The 19,729-nt window shown below is 38.9% G+C and overlaps 1 protein-coding gene and 1 long non-coding RNA gene across 5 annotated transcripts in view; one reads left to right on the top strand and one right to left on the bottom strand.

Annotated features, from left to right (window-relative positions):
- The window catches only part of LOC139071789 (uncharacterized), a 96,743-nt gene that overhangs the window by 14,558 nt on the left and 62,456 nt on the right, over positions 1-19,729 (bottom strand). The window lies entirely within an intron of this gene.
- Positions 1-19,729, top strand: part of glceb (glucuronic acid epimerase b) — a 110,956-nt gene that overhangs the window by 80,533 nt on the left and 10,694 nt on the right. For all 4 annotated transcript variants that reach the window (XM_054732288.2, XM_015953598.3, XM_054732285.2 and 1 more), the window contains one exon: positions 10,767-11,012. In XM_054732288.2, coding sequence (XP_054588263.2) covers positions 10,767-11,012 — 246 coding nt within the window. The remainder of the gene's footprint in view (positions 1-10,766; positions 11,013-19,729) is intronic.

The raw sequence follows: 19,729 nt of genomic DNA, 5'->3' as shown, positions 1-19,729 counted from the left end.
TCTTCCATTACTGCTAATATCTCCTGAGATGCAGCTGCCTCTGCTTCAGCTTCCATTCTTTTGATAGGTTGTGAGCCTGAGTGACCTGAACCACTTTTAGACAAATGGGATTTTGACCCTGATTTAGTCCTTTCAGATCCTAAGCATGACCCAAAGTCTGGCCATGGCTCTTCATCACCTTCTGTGAATTCCTCCCGTAGCTGCTTTTCAGCTCTTTCTAAAATGAATCCAGAAAGAGATGTGCAGGCATCTACTTTGCGTTGTACATCTGCATCTGGAGTTGTTATGTGCCTTATTTGTTCATAAATGGTTTGAACATCTTTGCAGGTAGCACTTATGTTGTTAATCAGCTCCTGTAATTCACTCTCTGGAGCTTCTTTCCTTAATAACACTTTGCTCAATCTCGCTTCATATCTCCACTTTTCAAAAACAACTGGGTATTTGTGTTTGAGACCTTTAAGCTTCTCCTCTTGAAGCTCTTTACCCTTTTCAGTGAGTGTTCTTACTCTTTCACCCCTGCGAACAGTCTGCCTTTCTGCAGCTTGCTGAGTACCATCTTCTCCTTCAGTAAATGCTCCAGCTTCATCTTCATGATCTTTGTCGGCCATCTTGTGAGTCGAGTCAAATGTCAGTCAATTCTCTGTATCTGAATTTCAAAATACTCTTTAACAATATGACCTTTAAGTAACAATGACCTTCACTCAACACAGATGCACTCCTACTTAAACCATGTAAGCGTAATTCCGTTTGACCTTAAACAGACTGCACAAGGCACTTTAACAACAATGTTTTCCTTTTGAGATATTGTAGAAATTACAAAACCATTGACAAATGTGCTATAGAAGCTTAATGTGGTTCTTTAAACTTGACTTAATTACCACCCTTCTTTCACTTTTAGCACTGTCCTCTGTTAATTTCCACCATACAACAATTAAGTAACATTATTGCTGTGGTCGGCAGCGGTGAGCTTAGGTAATGGCGCCCTCTTGTGGCAAGCCGCGGTACCGTCATTTACTGCCGTTCCCGTCGTCTTCTTCTGCCGTTGGCTTCTCACCGGCTCAAGCTGGACGAGTTTTCACTGTAACTCCGAAATGACCACACTGGCTCGGCTTCCTGACGACAGGCGCTTCTCTTGTTTATTAAACGCCGTGAAAACTACACACAGAAAAACAGTAGCTTCAAAACTGCATTCTTTGAAGATAAATATATGCTTTAGCAAGAAAAAGAAATACCTCGTGGCCGCGTGCCACTTCGGAGGTCCAAATTCAGTACAATCAGTCTTCCTGTTTCTAATCAACACACAAAATAAGTACAATACTACACATAGCAAATATTTACAATATTACACACAAGCACAACAAGTTACCTGAGTAATTGGCAGCGCAGGTGCTGCAGATGGCTCAGACAAAGCGGTTTCCCTGTTTCTCGAGTAATTGGCAGCGCAGGTGCTGCGGATGGCTCAGACAAAGCGGTTCTCGTGCTTCCTCATACGCATACAAGTCACATCTCACATCTCACATCACTTCTCGCGGTAACTCGGTGAGGAAGATACCACTTGTTCCAAAATAAAAGACACAGATTTACGATACAAACAAATATTATATATTCTAACTTCTGGAACCAAATTTGAGTAATTTTATGACACTTACACTTCTGATGAAAACAAGCAAAAGGTGTGTTGTACTTTAATTATTTATTTAATAAAAAGTTAGTCAATGTGGAGAAAATCAATCTGTAAACTTGTCTTTGCCTCATTAAAACTTCTTTCCGGAGTATTTCTCTTATCCAATGGCACCATCTAGTGGCTGACAAGCATATCACACAAAAAGTCTGTCGCTCTGTTTTTTTAAGATGGCGACTTCACATTTCTGTTCATAAATGTGCTTCTGTAGACGACATACGGAGCTAAAACACTTTTTTTACGAGTATTATTCTCATGTCATGTTGCGTTTTCATATATTTATATTTTCAAGACTTTCTTGTCCGTGAAAAGTTCATCAAGTCTGCATCAACTGAGGTATTCCTTAAATTTTAAGCACGTAAGCGGTAGTCTAACGCTATTGGTTAGTTCTGGTCGGTGCTCAGTTTCCTATTGCATGGAGCTCTGCGGGGTAGGGGGCATGATTAGCAAATAAAGAATAAGACGTATTGCTTACATTTTATCACAGTATATGATGAGACAATCACTTTTACGGATTTCTGAAAAATCATACATCATTTCTGAAAGGAGAAAACTCCAGAAAGTTGCTTTAACACAAGTGAGAAATATAGTGAATTCTTTTTAATGTTTTATTGTAAAATGCCAGCGCACAAGCCTTGTTGAGCCCAAAAACCCGCCGGATAACACAGCTTGTGGTGACAAAGCCACAAAGAAGAAAGAGGTTATCAGAAGTTTCATTGTTACAATCGATTTTTGTGTAAAAACCCATTTAACGTTTTTAAATTAGCCTCAGTAACTTTTTTATAATGTGAGAAAGTTATACAGACAAAAAAGGTTTCTTATTTATTATTAGACTTTTCTTATTTGTTACATAAATCTAACATTGGTCCTTTCTGTTCTTTATTAAAGCTAGGTGTGTTCGTCATATACTTTTTGTGGACTTGTACTTTTGGAAAAAAAACATTAGAGAAATGAATAAAATTAGTAGTAAATGACCACATGTGGAGGAATTGTTCTATATTGTTTTAAGTAGCTAAGTTCCAGTTATTGTACTTTTGCATGAATAAGTTTTTTCCTTATGATCTGCTTATTAAATTTCAAGCATCTTTACCTGAGTCAATACACGCAAACACACACTAGAAGATGGGTCATACAAGAGTTTGAGGAAACCTTAGGGCTCAACCGTTATTCTCACGTCCTGTTTTCTTCAGCTTTCTGCTGCCAGATTTAGAAGAGTCTGTTTCATTTCCACAGACACACTTTACCATCACCCATCAATGGGGCCTAAGGCCCCTTTCTACTTAACATGCACATGTGCATGTGCATACACACATCTCCTTAGATTAATATAATTTTAGAAGTGAAAACAGCAGTTCATTAATTAACCTGTCACAAAGGTAGCACTTAATGTCATGGGACTTTTTCCTCTCCCAATGTGCTTTTTTTTTTGTTTAAACTCTGAATATTTATTTAACAAGGCCCTTAGTAACATTCATTAATTGCTGTAATGGTCCGTCCAGCCTCTGACCCTAATGTGCCTTGTCTCAGGAGTCACTGTCTGGTTTTGGACACTTGCCCAGATGTTTCTAGCTCAAGCAGACAGTAATTTCTCTAAAATTCTACAAATGGGACTAAAAATAATCTTTTATGTTGTCACTTATAAAATTCCCAAACCACTTTGAATACATATTTATGGGATTTTACCTACTCCATTATCATAAAATACCATGTGTATTTGCATTTTTGTATGTAATCAATCATGAATTGTTTTAAAGTAGAGGTTTAGACATTCCAAGCTTACCCATTAGTGATTCATAACTGTTGTTAAATTAAAAATCCATTAGTTTGTTATAAATCAAGGCCAAATCATTGTCCTTAATGGAAGTTATTAATCACTTGAAATAACATGACAAACACCTTAGATCACAATACAAGTGGCTCGTTTTTTTTATATGAGTATATTGACCTAAAGATCAGTTAAACTCAAACTTGTGTACAATTTTAAAAGCAGTCACCTGATCTATGAGACTTAAGCCCGATCAAACTATGTGATTTGCGGCCGTATTAGCCAAGTCCCTCATTGGGAGCATAATCATATAACTAAACAGTGAACGTGAGGGTGATTTACAAATCGTGGTCGTCCAGTCTGACCGACTCTGCGACAACCTTTTGAGCGTTCTCACGACCCAAATCAGCCTCTGACAGCCTACAAGCATGCTTGAAAACCTACAACTCCTGTCTGCGACCGACCAATGAAAACGCACCTTTGGAAGAGGAAGACGAAGAAGAAGAAGAAGAAGAAGAAGAAGAAGAAAGTATCATTTCTATAGCGCCTCTCAAGATAAAGATCACGAGGCGCTTCACAAAAGCAAAACATTTAAAAATAAAAAAAAGCATTTACAAAATGGCTAAAAATATATTTTAAATGAGCAAAAATAGACAATTGTAATAAAATAAAATAAAAATGGGATGCCGCAGCAGCAAGACTCCACATCTCTGAGCTTCGGTTTCTATTTATGTTTAAAATACGGATTATAAATTACACACAATGATTTATTTTTGTTAATAGCCCAAGGTAAACTGGAGGTATACTAAAAATAAACTACATTTTTAGACCGTCAGCTGAATTTTCTTTTTCAGATTTGTATGCATTTGTAGCCTAATTCATTCAGATGTCCTATATGTTTCAAACCACTAAAGCTCTAAAACAAATCTAGCGATAAAACAGTTGGGTCAAGACATTTCACAGTGAGACTGCTGCTTTTCCTCTGCCACAGCCACATCTTTTCTCATTATTGCTTGGGAGTTATTTCAGATTTTAAGAAGAGTTTGTTCTCTAGAGTAACAGAAACCATGTGAAGACTTAACAGTCAATTTCATATGGATTACTTGGTCTTATGCAGTGAAGTTCTGAGCTGTAGTTTGAAGGATTTGACAGCCGTTTGACTTTAAAGTTGTTGAGAGATGCTAGTTGCAAGACAGGCGGGGAGAAAAGTCTAGCAGTGAATGGAAATAAGTGTGATGGTGGATGTATCATTACATCCATTTCTGTTCTTATGCTCTGCAGACATTTGAATTAATGAAGTCAATGGGTCCGTTGGTAGAGTCTTAGTTGGGTTTGTGTTCCACTAAAATGTTCAGTGTTTCTAATAAAACACAGTTTGTTGTATATTTAAGAATAAAAAACTCTATGAGGAAGGAAAACACACACTTGCCTATTTATCTATACACAACATGCAGGGGTTATGCAGAACTTTCTGGAAATAAATGAAACTGTGAGGTACTGAAGAAAGAGAACGAGCATCCACAGCTCCGCCTCCTCTGATTCACGGTTGGATACAAAACACATAACATATTGATAGATGTGTCTACACCAGTGTGTCTGTTGAAAGGGAAAAATCAGACCAAGCACACAATTGGTGATGTGTACTGAAGTGGAAACAAAGTTGAGAGCAGCAGAAAATAGTGTGAAATCATCTTCTGCTTCTCAACGTGACTCGCCCTGCGGTTGAGAAAAGATCTAATATAATCCCTACAACCATTGCAACTCCTCATTGTTCATAAAATTTAAGCTAATGGCCACTTTTGGTCTATACGAGCCTAATAAGATTGCTTATGTGATGCACCTTTTCTGGAACGAGGGGTCAGGCATCAGCTTTAGTGTTGCAGCTTTGGCAGGACAATGGTTGCTGATGATGCTAATGAACAGTGTATTACTAGGTGCTACATTGTCTCTGTAATCACTGGTTGTGAGTCCTGTGTAAATGGTAGAATGAGGTTGGAATTTGTGAAGGTCTTTTCTGAAAGCTTTACTTTGCTTTTACTTTACTTTGAAAGTTGTGATGCTGTGAGAAAAGTTTTACTCCCTACATATTTGTTCTGTTTTTACTTTTTGTCACAGACATGTTTCATTGTACAGATTTCAGTTTTGGACAAAGATGACCCAGGTAAAAACAAAATGCAATTATAAAATGATGGTTGAATGTATCAAGAAGAAAAACAGGCCTTGTGTGAATAAAAGTATTACACTACTTGTTACAGCATGAATCATTTGGTATTGTTTGGGTAGCGGAGTTCATTTTCTCTAGCCAACCTCAAGCCGACTCATGGACCGACCTGTAAAATAAATAAGCCACTTCAGTAGAACCAATCTGCCAATATAAAGTAGGCTTAAGAATCTCAAAAGCAACACACAATCCCCAGTTCTAAGAAAAAAATCAACAACAAAAGAATAAAAAACATCTAAAGATCCACAAGGTCAGAGGTCATTTAACAGTTACAAGACAGGGGCCAAAATTGGCCTTTGTAGGGTTAGGTAAACTGGGTACATTAGCTCAGTATATAAGCTGTGATACTCTATCTAAATATAGAAAATCACCTTGCCTGGTCTTTATTGTGTTTAATCAGAAGATTCTAGGAGTCTTTATTTATTAGGGGATTGTACGCACTTCATTTTTATTCAGGAAACAGTCAGGTTTATAAAAGTAAGAATTTATTTTACAAACAATTAAAACTTGAGAAATTGGTTAACTATTATTTACTGAGTGGATGGAACTAAAGGTGATGTCTGGAACTTATGTGTGAATGTGATGTTGGTCAGAACTTCCGTATCTCGGAGAGCTGAGTTATGGATGTAAAAGAATTTGGTTTGTGTTAAGCTATGAGGTTGGTTATTATCAAAAACCACATCAAGACGCAATCTCACTGTGTTCTACATACCCGAGTGGAGATGCCTTTTCGGATCTGAGATGTCGGGGGGGAGGGTCGGAGACCCTGGTACCGAAGTCCGTAGACTAACTTGCAGTACGACCAAGTCAGTCCAGAGTCATCTCCAGGTAACGACAGTTGGAACTAGTTTGCGTCTCAGGAATAACTCTTAGGGAGTTGAACAAATCAGCTTGTTCTGCAGGAACTATTTTGCTGTATCAGCTTCGCAGGTGCGAAAAAAGGTTTTGACGACTTGTCAAAAGCTTTGGTGGGTTAAAGAGGTTTTTGCTTCAGGTGGCCGGCCTGAAGCTTCTCTAGAACTGAAGAATCACCCGCGTGATCTGGTTTTAATGTTATGATGTTATGATTGTGTAGCCAACCAAAAGTTGAGAAGTTTGGATGTTACCAAGAATCTGAGACACACGCCTTCTTTTATTCGGAGGCTCTGATCTGGGTAAAAGGTAAATTATGTGTCATGGACAGTGATGGGAATAACGCCGTTTAAAATAACGGCGTTATTAACGGCATTCTTTTTTTGGGTAACGGAATTATCTAATTAATTGCTTTTCCCACTGTTGCAACGCCGTTACCGTTACTGGGGATGGAAGGTTGTGCGTTACTATGTGCTTGTCGAACGTTGAGCAACAGTGTGAGGCTTTCTGACCGCCACATCAGATGCAGCCAGGGAGAGAGGTGTCAGTAATGCACTTACAAACACGATGATGATTGGCCGGGTGGGCGGAGACCCTCACTGTGTCAGTCACTGCGTGCTGTAGACACAAAAGTGCAGTGATGGGAATAACGCCGTTTAAAATAACCGCGTTACTAAAAAAAATATTGCTTTCAGTAACGAGCAAACTAATTAATTACCATCTTCTTTTATCAAAACGATCATTTCTGTTACTGATAAGAAAATGTGTGCGTTAAGCAGCGCAGTGTGTTGAAGCTGTCATCAGCTGATCAGGAGCTAAAGAGGTAGATGTTTTCATCCAAGTGCATCACGGCCCGTGAAGAATGAGGAAGACGTGATGAACGGTCTACGGCCGCAGGTGTGGATCTGCAGCCGTGCCCTTCTTAGCGTGACAGCGGGACGTCCTGAAGGTCCGCTCACCTGTTCACCGCTCAGACGTCCTGATATTCTACCTTCCTAGATCATCCAGCTGTAACCCGTTTCTGATCATGTCTTTAGTCCCGCTGTAACACTGATGCATCAGTCTCAGACGTCATGGAGCTCAGGTGTTATTAGAACTACCTGTGTGTGTTTACCACCCAGCTTCAGCTCTTCTGTGGTTGGGTCTGACCCATGTTAGTACATTTAAGTCCTTCATCAGGTTTGTGCCTGTTCTTGTGTAATTTGAAAGGATTTTATTTATTTATTTAACCATTACTAGATTACCAGCAACAGAAATGCTACTAATAACACACAATTATGTGAAGCTGGAAAAATTAAAGTACTGTGCAAAATTACATGGGGTGACGGTGGCATAGGACTTAAGAGCTCGCCCCGTAATCGGAAGGTTGCAGGTTCGAGCCCTGCTCAGTCTGTCGCTGTCGTTGTGTCCTTGGGCAAGACACTTAACCCACGTTGCCTGCTGGTGGTGGTCGGAGGGACCGGTGGCGCCAGTGCTCGACAGCCTCGCCTCTGTCAGTGCGCCCCAGGGCAGCTGTGGCTACATTGTAGCTCATCCCCACCAGTGTGTGAATGTGTGTGTGAATGGGTGAATGACTGATTGTGTTGTAAAGCGCCTTGGGGGGTTTCAAGAACTCTAGAAGGCGCTATATCAAATACAGGCCATTTACCATTTACATTCATATCTGTAATTTAACTAGACTGAGAGGCCATTTAAAGGCTCGGGAACCTTTACAGGTGTTTCTATTTGCAATTTTAAATTTTAGCTGATTGGGGTCTTGTTAAATACCACACAGTGACCTTTTAATAGTCTAGATTAGTGTAATGTTCCTGTTAGTAATTCCTCTTGTTAAGTGTTTATTTATTGAAATTATTCAGGTTCATAAAAAACATTTTGACATACATTTGATTATGTTCCAGTCATTAGTCATTTATATTTCACTATTGTAGTCATTTATAGTAAATTATGGAAGTTCAATTAACCCATTTTTCTTGCATCATTAATGAAAAAAGTAACTAAGTAGTTATTTTTCTTGGTAACTGAGTTACTTTTATAATCTCGTAACTCAGTTAGTAACTGAGTTACTTTTTTGACAAAGTAATTAGTAACTATAACTAATTACTTTTTAAAAGCAACTTTCCCAACACTGGTCATGGATTTAACTTTACCTTACTTGTACTTGTGTGAGTGTAAATATTATGACCTTGTCAAGTAAACATGCTAAAGCAATCATTGATTATAGATTAATGAAACATTTCATTATTTTATAATTATTATAAGTAGCAATAAACAAACATTTATTTAATGATTATCTAGCTTGTAAATTTCAGAAGTTCATATTTAATTTTAAAAATCTTCTTTCTTCTTTGAAGTGAGGAGTTTAGATAAAAGGGTTGCTCTGTGAGGGACCTTGGAAAGAACGGGATGTCAATGTTATGATTTCGTTATCTCTGTCAGAGCTGCAGGCTCTGAGCTCCAGCTGGTGTGAGGAAGGCAGGCTGATTTAAAGGGATCACGTGCAGTCTCGTTTTTGACCAGATGTTGAATGGTCAAACAGTACCTAAACTGACCATTGCTGGACGTTACACCTTCATGCGAGAAATCCTAGGGTAAAGGCCTTGCTGACCAAAATATGCATAAAGCCCATCTCATGTTTACCCCCAAAAAATCCTAATTTTCCCCTAAAGTCATGTGAGAGAATGTTTTGTCGACAAACAAAGGTGGAACGTTTTGTTAGGTGTGCATCCTTTTACATCTAGAAAACAACCACTGCTATTCCAAAAGTTTACATATCAGTTGGGTGGTAGTAATATGATGTCTGAGGCTGCTTTGCTGCTTCAGGACCTGAATGACTTGCTGTAACTGAATTCAATTCCTTGAATTCTGCTCTCTAGAAGGAAATCCTCAAACCTTTGACCTTAAAGCTGCCATAGGGGACCTAAGTCTCCCTTTCTGATCTGCTCCCTAGGCCATGCCTCCCTGATATGGGTATGCGTATTGCCAGAGTCAACGAGAGAGCGCTAAACACCAGTTGTCATTTTTTTCAAACGACTTTTATTGTCTTCAAATGGAGTTTTTCTTTTTGGGACTCTGGTAGTTGGTCCTAAATTTGAAGTGGTAGCAGCCAGTTGTTTCTTCTTCTCTGATGTTATTGAATGGAGAACCTCTCACTTCAGTGGTGTTCTGTTGCACAGTGCGCCATTGCGTAATGAGTGGAGGACCCAGGTAAATGTTGAAGTGCAGACAGCAGGACAGACAACCAGATCAATCGTTGGTTTCTTGTTGTTTTTAGACAAATGCGAGCTAACTACTTCATTCGTTGTTTTCATCCCCACAAAATATGTATATCTATACTATGTTAGAATGTTAAGAAGCCTGAAAACCATTTTGTTTTCTTGTTTTGCAGATTTGCCATTGTAGCTTTAAACAGACCGTTAATGCTGGAAAACACTCCAGTGCATCTGAATTAAAACCATTCTGTAAAGAACAGTGGGGCGAACATGCTCTAGAGTGATGTGACTCTCATTGTCAAATATTGTAAAGGCTTGAGTACAGTTTTTCCAGACAAAGGTATTACAACCAGTTATTGGGTTTTGTACTTTTTCACATGTGGCTGACTTGGTTTTGTTTGGTATTGAAATCTAAGTAAAACTAAATGGCAATAACAGAATGCAAATCTGAAATGGGTGCAAATACTTCTACACAGTAATAGTAACTTTTTTACTGGTAATAGTTAAAGGAGTTCACAATATCATAGTCATTTTAGATTTGATTATATCCTAAAAAGGATGAGATTTGGATTGTGCACATTATTTGTTACAAGGTTTAAAGGGGAGCCAGCAGTAAATCTCCTGTTGGGTTTTTTCTATCACCCTGAAGAAATAACCTTCATGAGGTATTTCTCTTATCTATTGTTTGTTTTGTATCCTCTTTGTCCTTTTATTTCAACTGTATTCCTTTTCTCTTTGTTAGAGGTGTGCTAATGCAATAGAACGTGGTTTGAATCTTAATTTCTTTGGTGGATGTTTTAAAAATTGTATGTTTGGAATCAATAATTAATTGAACCCTTATTTCCCAGACTTGTGCTGTGAGCACAAAGTGCTCCAGCTCTTAAAAGATTTAATCATTCCTCAAGCCAAACAAATAGGTTTGGCGAGATGTTTAATCTGAAAATGGTGTGTGATGTAGTGAAAAACGTGATTTATTTTTCTTTTAGAATTATGTTGTATTTCCCATTTTTACACCATCCTATTGTTCTTTTCAAACAGGTGTGCCCCTCTCCACCCAATGGGGCCCTCAGGGCTACTTCTACGCCATCCAGATTGCCCAGTATGGTCTGAGCCATTACAGCAAGAACCTGACTGAGCGCACTCCCCATGTGGAGGTTTATGACACGGCCGAGGAGTGGGACAGCAGGGCCAGCACAGCGCCTTGGAGTGTGCCAAAAGGCTGCAGCCTCAGCCGTGTCCATGACAAGACCAGATCTACCTCTGTGCGTCAGTTCAGTGCTCCGGGTATGTAAGGCTTCATTTGGCCATATGGCCTCAGGGCAAGCAGCTTATCTCCTGTTAACTGTGGCTGCAGCAGCTACAGGGTGATGCTCCTCAGTAAGTCACAACCACAATGGGAATTCTGGTTGTTGTGCTGGCTGACAGAAAGCACACTGCATATTGATAATCCTAGAAACTAGACAGATTTACCAACCAGCTGTCTTGATGTTGCTCCTTTAATCCAGTTTTTGTCCTTATTCAGGGTGAAAATTCAAGCTGAAATATGTTTAGTTAACGTTGTTTCAGCCAGAACATGAGCATATGAATAGATTAAATGTCTCTAAAGGCCAGACACATATAACAGGAGGCTCAGGACTAAAGCTGTGTTTGCACATTGGCAAAAATGTTATTACACTTTATTTTTTATGGAGTGTAGAAAGCAGCAAATGATCTTTTCAACTCTTCACAATCTTTTTCATTTCCTTTCTATGTTTTTGCTACAAAATAGATGAGGATGGTACATCCCTGAGCGTGAGATCAGTGGACTCGTGGTCTCCTTTAAAAAGCTGCTGAAACCTCATCTATTCAGGCTGGTTTTAGTGTGACCTTCTGCTGATTCTTCATCACTACCTTGTCTTCAGTCAGCTCTTTCTACAAATTCTGCCTTTCCTGGGATCCACTAATCACCTTTTTTACTAATTTTATTTTTCTCTTTCCTCACATTTTTTAATCATAACTCTTACTTTTCCCATTCTTAATACATTTTTGTAATTGTTTCTTTTTCTCCTCCTCCTCTTAGTGCTAGTACTACTACTACTACTACTATGGTAGCACCTTCTAAAGTCCTAACACCTCCCCCCCCCCCCCCCCCCCCCCCACCCCCGAACTTCAAGGCTTTCTGCACCTTTTTTATGAGCCATATTTTTTATGCATATAAATTAGTCATGTTATGTTCACCATCTAACATCATATACCACTGAAAACATTCACAATTTCCCTCACATGCATCTCTTAGAACCTCCGTTAGGATCCTCATGTTAATGTCAAACGTTTGACTAACATATTTCAGAAGCAATAGCTTCTTTGCAGCTATTGGCTGACAGGTCAGAAGTACCGCCCTCTAATATCACATCTGTAGTGCGAACCAACTGTGGTGCCGTTTATTGTTTATTGACCCATCAAATAGCCAATGAAATTCAGAAAAACAATGAAGTCTTTTGTGGAACCCTAGTGGTCTGCTTCTGCCAACTAAACAAGAACAATTGTGATTGGTGGAACGCTCTGTGCGGTGTGTGTGTCAGGTCCATAGAACATCTAAACTTCTGCATGCTCTGTGCATGGAGCAGCAGCTCCAACAACAACAAAAACTGTTTAAAGTGCACAAAAGTATAAAAATACGCATTGACTGAAGGAGTGATAGACCAAGTTATATGCTTTAGAGCAGGGGTGTCAAACTCATTTTAGCTCAGGGGCCACATTGAGGGAAATCTAGTCCCACGTGGGCCGGACCGGTAATTTACAAACAACTTCAGATTATTTTCTTTGTTTTAATACAATCAATATAAAACAAGGCTGGAGCCTGAGGACAGTGTATCCAAAATAGTACAACACCTGAAGTGTACTTGAAAATTTGAAAAATCAATAAATGAAAAAAACATTCCTTATTGATTCAAAGAGCTTACAGATCACATGGCTAGATCACTTTCATGCAGCACTTAAAGTATATTTGACTCATTTTACTTTACATCTTTTAGCTTTCACCAGCACATCAGTATCAGAAGTCACATCCTGAGTGGCAGCCAACTTCAGGATGTGATTCAAGTTTTTGTGTGAGCCTTGAGAGCAGCTTTGTTTTATTTATACTCATTACAGAGAAAACTTGCTCACAAAGATAAGTTTATTTTCACTCTACATTGTAAAGTATGAAAATAAAGTTTACACAACCATTTCACGGGCCGGATTTAACCTGCTTGCGGGCCGTATCCGGCCCGCGGGCCGCATATTTGACACCCCTGCTTTAGAGAGAGAAGTATTTATACAACTCCTTTTTGACAAGCACTAAAGTGTTTACTGTCTTCAGCTTTCTCAGATGCTGTGATTGAAACTCGGGAATCTGAAAACATCTGAATTTTCCTTTAATTTTGCCTCGTTTCTGGTGGTGTGTATATCAATGAGCTAATGAGGGCTTGTGCTGAAGACGTTCCAGCTGCTGTAGAGCATTTTCATGTGAGATTCACGTGACTTGTTGTGTCAGTTAATTAAATGCTGTTGGAACAGCATGGACTCATATTTTGGACTTATGTGTTTCTTTCCAGACTTTTGTTTGGAGAAGCTTGTGCCTTTTTCAACTGTAAACATATCCCTTAATCATTCCAGTTAGAACCATAATAATACTTTCAGACCCATGAATATTAACAAGTCTATAACTGTGTGTCTCTGTGCAAGTGCAACAGTAATAGGTGTTCAGAGAAGGGGGGATTTTCATTACTAGTAATAAAAGTGGCTGGAGAAGTACAGTCCTTGGTGCCATTTCAAAATGTTCAAACCCTGAGGAATGTAATTTAATTCAGATGCTTCTCTTTATATCCAAGGCTCATATGGAACTGAGGACACTATGCGCCAGCACACTCCAGACTTTATCCTTATTTATTGTGTGCAGTTTTCTCCCTTGTGCAGCTAAAAATCTGCAATCCATCCCTCCATTTCTTTTATAATGACACAAAAATGCATCATGGCTTTGAACACATGGCGAGAGTAGTAGTAGTAGAATTAGTAGCAGCAGTAGTAATTTATTTTTCAAACAAATTCACTTAGTCATTTTGTACAATTATTTGTTTGAGAAAAGAAGTCGGTGGAAGTGTAGACTTATTTAGTTTACTCATAGTTTGAGTTTGTCGCTGACTTATTTAAACAATACAATAATCTAATATAAGGCAATAAAACAATGCAAGCAAATAAAACAATAATAAGAGATGATAATACAATAGCGACATTATCGGTCAGAATCGGAAGGGTTTTATTGCCATCTTTGTGAGAAATCACAACATTAGGAAATCGCAGTTGTACTTGGTGCAAAAAGAAAGAAATATAAGAGATAAGCTAATATTGGGAATATGATTATTCTCACGATAAAATTATATAAAGTGGTAAAAGTTTGAGTAATGGCTACTATATATACTGGAAAGTGTCGGTACTGATCAGAACGAAACAGTTTAGATGCAAACACAACACATGGTCAGGTGACTGGAACAAAGCGACTGGAGTAGGCAGCCCTAGAGTTGTCATTCTTGAGTCCAACTGCAAAGGGGTCGAAACTGTTCTTATGGCGAGAGGTTCAGGTCCGAATGGATGGGAACTTCCTGCCCGATGGGAGTGAGTCAAAAAGACTGTGTCCAGGTTAAGACGGGTCAACTGTGATCCAGCCTGCATGCCTCGTGACCTGGAGGTGTACAGGTCCTGTATGGAGGGAAGTTTGCAGCCAATGACCTTCCCAGCAAAGCACATGACATGCTGCAGCCTCTTCTTGTCCCTGGTGGTAGCTCCAGCATACCACACAGTAATTGAAGAGGTGAGGATGGACTCGAGGTTTACGGTGTAGAACTACTTCATCAACTGTACTGGCAGGTGGAATTTCTTCAGCTGCCTCAGGGAAAGACCATCCTCTGCTGGGCCTTTTCTTAGGATGAAGGTGATGGTCGAGGGTGAAGCTCTGCAAAGCTGGTGCCAAGTTATGAATGTATGAATGACAGTTTAAAGTTTGAGACAATAGTTAAACCTTAGCCAAGCGTCTCAATTGATACATGGAGATGTAGTATCTTCCTTTTATGTGACCATTAAAACAAAAGCCATTATCGATCTTCACTCCCAAATTATAGACCTAATCACTCATGTGGGGATTTAACTAAAATCAACCATAGAGGCATCATTGAAACGATTGGGACCATAGAGGACTGCTTCCGTCTTATGTTTGTTTACACACAGAAAGTTCTCATGCCTTGGTTGGCTTCAACCAAACGATGTAAAAACTTTGAGATTGGTCTCTCGCCTGGCCCATCCAAAGGAAAATACAGCTGGCAGTCATCAGCATATATGTGAAAAGTGATGCCATGCTTCTGTACAATATCACCCAATGGCAGAATGTGTACACAAAACAGCAGAGGTCCCAATATTGAGACGTCTTGATCTTGAAAGGTTTAGACACTGTTGACTCATAGGTATGTCGAATATGTTGTTAAATTAGTCAGTATTGAAGTAATATGCCTGAAAGAGATGAGCAGAGTTTGCAAACACAACTTGATCGTAGAGCTGAACGATTAATTGCATATGCAATTAAATTGTGATGTGACAAAAGGAGATTTTCTAATTGCAAAGGCTGCAATTTGACTGGCAGCGAGTGGTTAGCACAATGCTAATATAAATGTAAAAATCCATAGGGATGCTAATGCTAATATCGCTAATTACATTCTTACAAATTATAGATTAGGAACGTGCCAAATGATTAAATTTGGAGTCTAATAAAAAGTAAAAACTGCCATTAATCAAATAAATACAGAGATATTTTAGCAAAGCAAGAAAACTGTAAGAGGCTTTAACTCCAGCAGCTATTAACGTAACTGAACTACGGAAGCTCTGCATGGACAAGATGTCAAAACTCTAAACATAAAAGACTTCAATAAATGGGACACACTTCTTTCCTGCAAATCAATTTTCACAATTGATGCTAATATCTATGCTCCTTCAATGGACGTGCTCCTGGCTGCAAAGCATTGCTCCTTCAAATACAAAATGTTTTATTTACTTGTGAGTGTTTATGTACATGTAGACAAATACACTTGTTGATATGATATGTAGATAAATATGTAGACACATAAACTTGTTTACGGTATATTCAGTACAAGTTGCATAGATTTTTTTTTGCTTCTGTTAGTTGAAAACTGAGAAAAGCCCCTTGAGAAAAAAATCGTGAATTAAATCGCAATTGCAATATTGAAGAAAAAATTTGCAGTTAGATTATTTTCCTAAATCGTTCAGCCCTACTTGATCATGAGTAAAGATGAGACCAAACACGAAACAATGAGACTCATGATGTAACATGGAAGCACTCGGCAGCGTAGCCTTGCTGAGGTTTGACTTTACTGTTAGTGGGAAGACGAATCGTCCTTGTGTCCTTAGCAATATCAAGACTTTGCTATCACAGATAAATCCTTGGTGTTCTGCTCAGAAACTGGTTCTATCTGGTTTCCTCTTCTTGTCCCGAGATGTTAGGAAAACAGGTCAGAGTGATCTCTGAGGTACAAAACACAAGCTGAGTGTCACGTGAGAGTAAGTAATGGTAATATTTGTGTAAAAGTCATCAGATCTTTTTAATCAGGAAACCGGTTTTATCTAAAACGGAGTTGATTTCTCCTTATCTTTGTAAACCTTTAAAACTTTAAAATAAATCTGTAACTTTATGTTGAACGATTTGCCATGGATTAAGACCTGCATTAATATGTAGTTTGTTCTGTTATTATCAAACTTAAAAAATCATAGACTTCTGTGAACTTCTGGGTAATCTTAGTTTATTGATAAAGACTGGGTTTTGCATTAAAATAGAGGTTTGGAAATGCAGCCTAGTTTTACAACTGTAGTCTGACCAAACCCACGAGACAGTTGACAGAGTTATTTCTGGATCTGGGAGAAAGTGGAAATGTGACTGTGAGCTGGATTTATTTCCCGCAGATATTTCCAGGGCACACACACACACACACACACACACACTCTCTCTCTCTCTCTCTCTCTCTCTCTCTCTCTCTCTCTCTCTCTCTCTCTCTCTCTCTCTCTCTCTCTCTCTCTCTCTTTTTCTCTTTTTCTCTCTCTCTCTCTCTCTCTCTCTCTTTCTCTCTCTCTCTCTCTCTCTCTCTCTCTTCCCCCCCCCCTCTGTCAAGCTGCTGTCTTCGTTTCATTGTCCTCTCCACCTAATTCTTCATTTTTCAGCCTCTCACAACACCACCTTTTTTTCACCAGTCTGCATCTTTTTACTTGTCACTCCATTCTCCTTGCCATCATGCCATTGTCTCCTAGACATCTTCTTGTTTTCATCACTTCACTGCCCTCCAGATGCCTTCATTCGTCATTAATCTTCTCCATCTACCCCAGATTTCTGTCAGTCTTCCACAGTTGTTTACTCATTTCCACCCACTTATCGTCCCCAGCACTTTTTTCCTTGGTCATTTTTACCCGATCTGTTATAAGGCTCTTTTCTGCTCTTTCATCAAACTTTCTCATTTTCTTCTTCTGCTGTCAATTTATCTTTTTGTCCCTCCACCTCTGACTCTTCCCAGTTTGTATATTTTCCCCTTCTGTCTGTATCTAGGGCAATCTCTCAAAGCCTGACAAGTGGATCAATTGTGTTGTTCCCTGATAATAACCTCCTGTCTACCATCTACACGTTCCTGCACGAACGCTCTTCTTCACTGAGCCCCTTTATTTCCTAAATCCCATTGTAGTTGGCTGATTCTTCGGAAATACCTTTTGTACTGACCACGATAAGGTGCACTCACAGAGAAATGGTTTTTACTATCTCGTCTGTATCCAGCATGTTGTGACAGCTCTGCCTGGGTGTCCATGATGCTCTGCAGCCAATCACCACTCACTTCTGCCTGACATGCGAAAAATCCACTCCTGGCCAAATACTGTACCAGCAGCAAGCAGCTGCAGCTACCAACTTTGTTACAAAACCACAGTGTAATCCTTTGAACACAGCAATCTGCTGCTAAAAATGTAAGCTTTTCAGCTAAAGTGGTCACATTTTGTTCAGCACCAGATTTCAAATGTTCAGTTTGTGCACCAAGCTGTGTTTAATGCTTTTACTTAAAAGAAAAAACTATAACATAAAAAAAACCGGGAAGGAGATGCAGCAAAGTAGCATGCCTTCAGCTGCTGGAGGTTTTAGATGATTGATCATCAAATTAGTCTGAATCCATGTCAATTTATTGGAACTGTACCGCTTTCCAATAAAGCATAAAAGGGTTCTAAATAATTTACTGTTATTAGGATGTAAACACCTTATAAATTATTTATACAAACTTTAATATTTAAAAGATATTTTTTAATACATCAGTGTGGGTTCTGTATGTGGTGAGATCAAGTGCACCACTTTATTTACTCTAATAATCCACATAACTTTTCTTCATGCTGCACTCATTTCTCCTGTTTGCTAAAATGACAAACATTCATCTTTTTAGTTGTTTTTTTTTTTACCAAGAGGTTGCAGTTCTTAAGCTAAGAACCAATTAGTGGTTTAAAATGATATGAAACTCTCTTTCAGCGCCTCGTGATTTTTATCTTGAGAGGCGCTATAGAAATGATATTTTCTTCTTCTTCTTCACCTCTTTTTCCAGACTTTTATTTTCATCCCAAATGCCTTTTTTGTTGCTATGTTATATATTTAAATCACGAAATAAGAAGTTCTGAAGAAAAAATAACTTTATTAAAGGCAAAAACAAGATACAGAATTAAATGAATTGCACTGGGCACTAGATTTTCCAGAGCCAGAAAGTCAACTCAGAGTTGTGTCATTATGTCACAGTAAACATCTCTTCCAGTAAATGTTTTTCCTCCCTCTGTTGTGTTTTGATTCCCTGTAGAAGATCACAGTGCAGGGAGACATAATGCATGCAAACAGACATGGGTCTAGTTTACAAACACCATTTTAGATGCATCTGTTTGTCAGTGCTCATCACTAATTTCTGATGGTTTCAGTACACTACACATGAGTTAATTGTGATGTCAAACAGAATCTATTAATTCCATGCTGTAGTTCTTTTTTAATCACAGAACAGTTTTGTTACCCGTTTTCCCGCTACGTTTCGTTTGCGGCTGCAAACTTCCTCAGGCTGACGCTGATGGTGGCGTCACTTCCCTCTCCGTTTATCCGCAGGCAGCTGAGGACATTGTCGCCCTCTGCTGCCCGCTCTCCCCTCTCCGATGATGCAGTCCCATGTGCGGTCCAACGTATAAACTCCATCGTCCCTGTTCATGTTCCCACATCCACGTCTCCTTATCTCGATTGCTTCTTTTATCCATCTTTTGTATTTCTGTTGTTCAGTGTTTATGATCCTTGCGCTGTCCCAGTCCATTACATGGTTTTCTCTTAGTGATCTGTTACGGCTGACTTCTTTATTGTACTTTCTGCTTCTTGTTTGGCTGCTCTTGTGTGTTTTCGACTTGCCTCTTTCTCGCACTCCTTTCTATGTTCTATTGTTCGTGTGTTGAGTTGGCGTCCGGTTTCTCCTATGTGTGTTTTATTGCAGAGTTTGCATGGGATTTCATAAACGACTCCACATTTAAGTCCAGCTGGTATCTTGTCTTTTGGGTGTACTAATCTGTTTCTAACTGTTGTGTATGGTTTTGTTAGTGTGTTTATGTTGTGTTTTTTCATTGTTGCTCTTATTTTTTCTGTTATGCCTTTGATGTATGGTAGGGTTATCACTGGTTTTGGTTCTTGTCTTTCTGGGTTTCTGGTTCTTTGCTTAGGTTGTTCTTTTCTTTCTTCTGTTGTTTGTTGTTCAAAGAATCTATTAATGCTGCTATCTGGAGTTTCCCCTTTCAGGAATTATGTATTTTTCAGAAATGCATAAAAGTGATTGTCCTATCATGTACTGTGATATAATGTAGGAAATATATATTTTATTCTATGCTAAGCCTTCCCCCTGTTCCATACAGCTCAATACAATATGAACTGACTACTAACCAATAGT

The sequence above is a fragment of the Nothobranchius furzeri genome, chromosome 9, assembly GCF_043380555.1.
Source record: "Nothobranchius furzeri strain GRZ-AD chromosome 9, NfurGRZ-RIMD1, whole genome shotgun sequence".
In the NCBI taxonomy this organism is placed as follows: Eukaryota; Metazoa; Chordata; class Actinopteri; order Cyprinodontiformes; family Nothobranchiidae; genus Nothobranchius; species Nothobranchius furzeri.
This window is presented reverse-complemented; position numbering and strand designations above follow the sequence as displayed.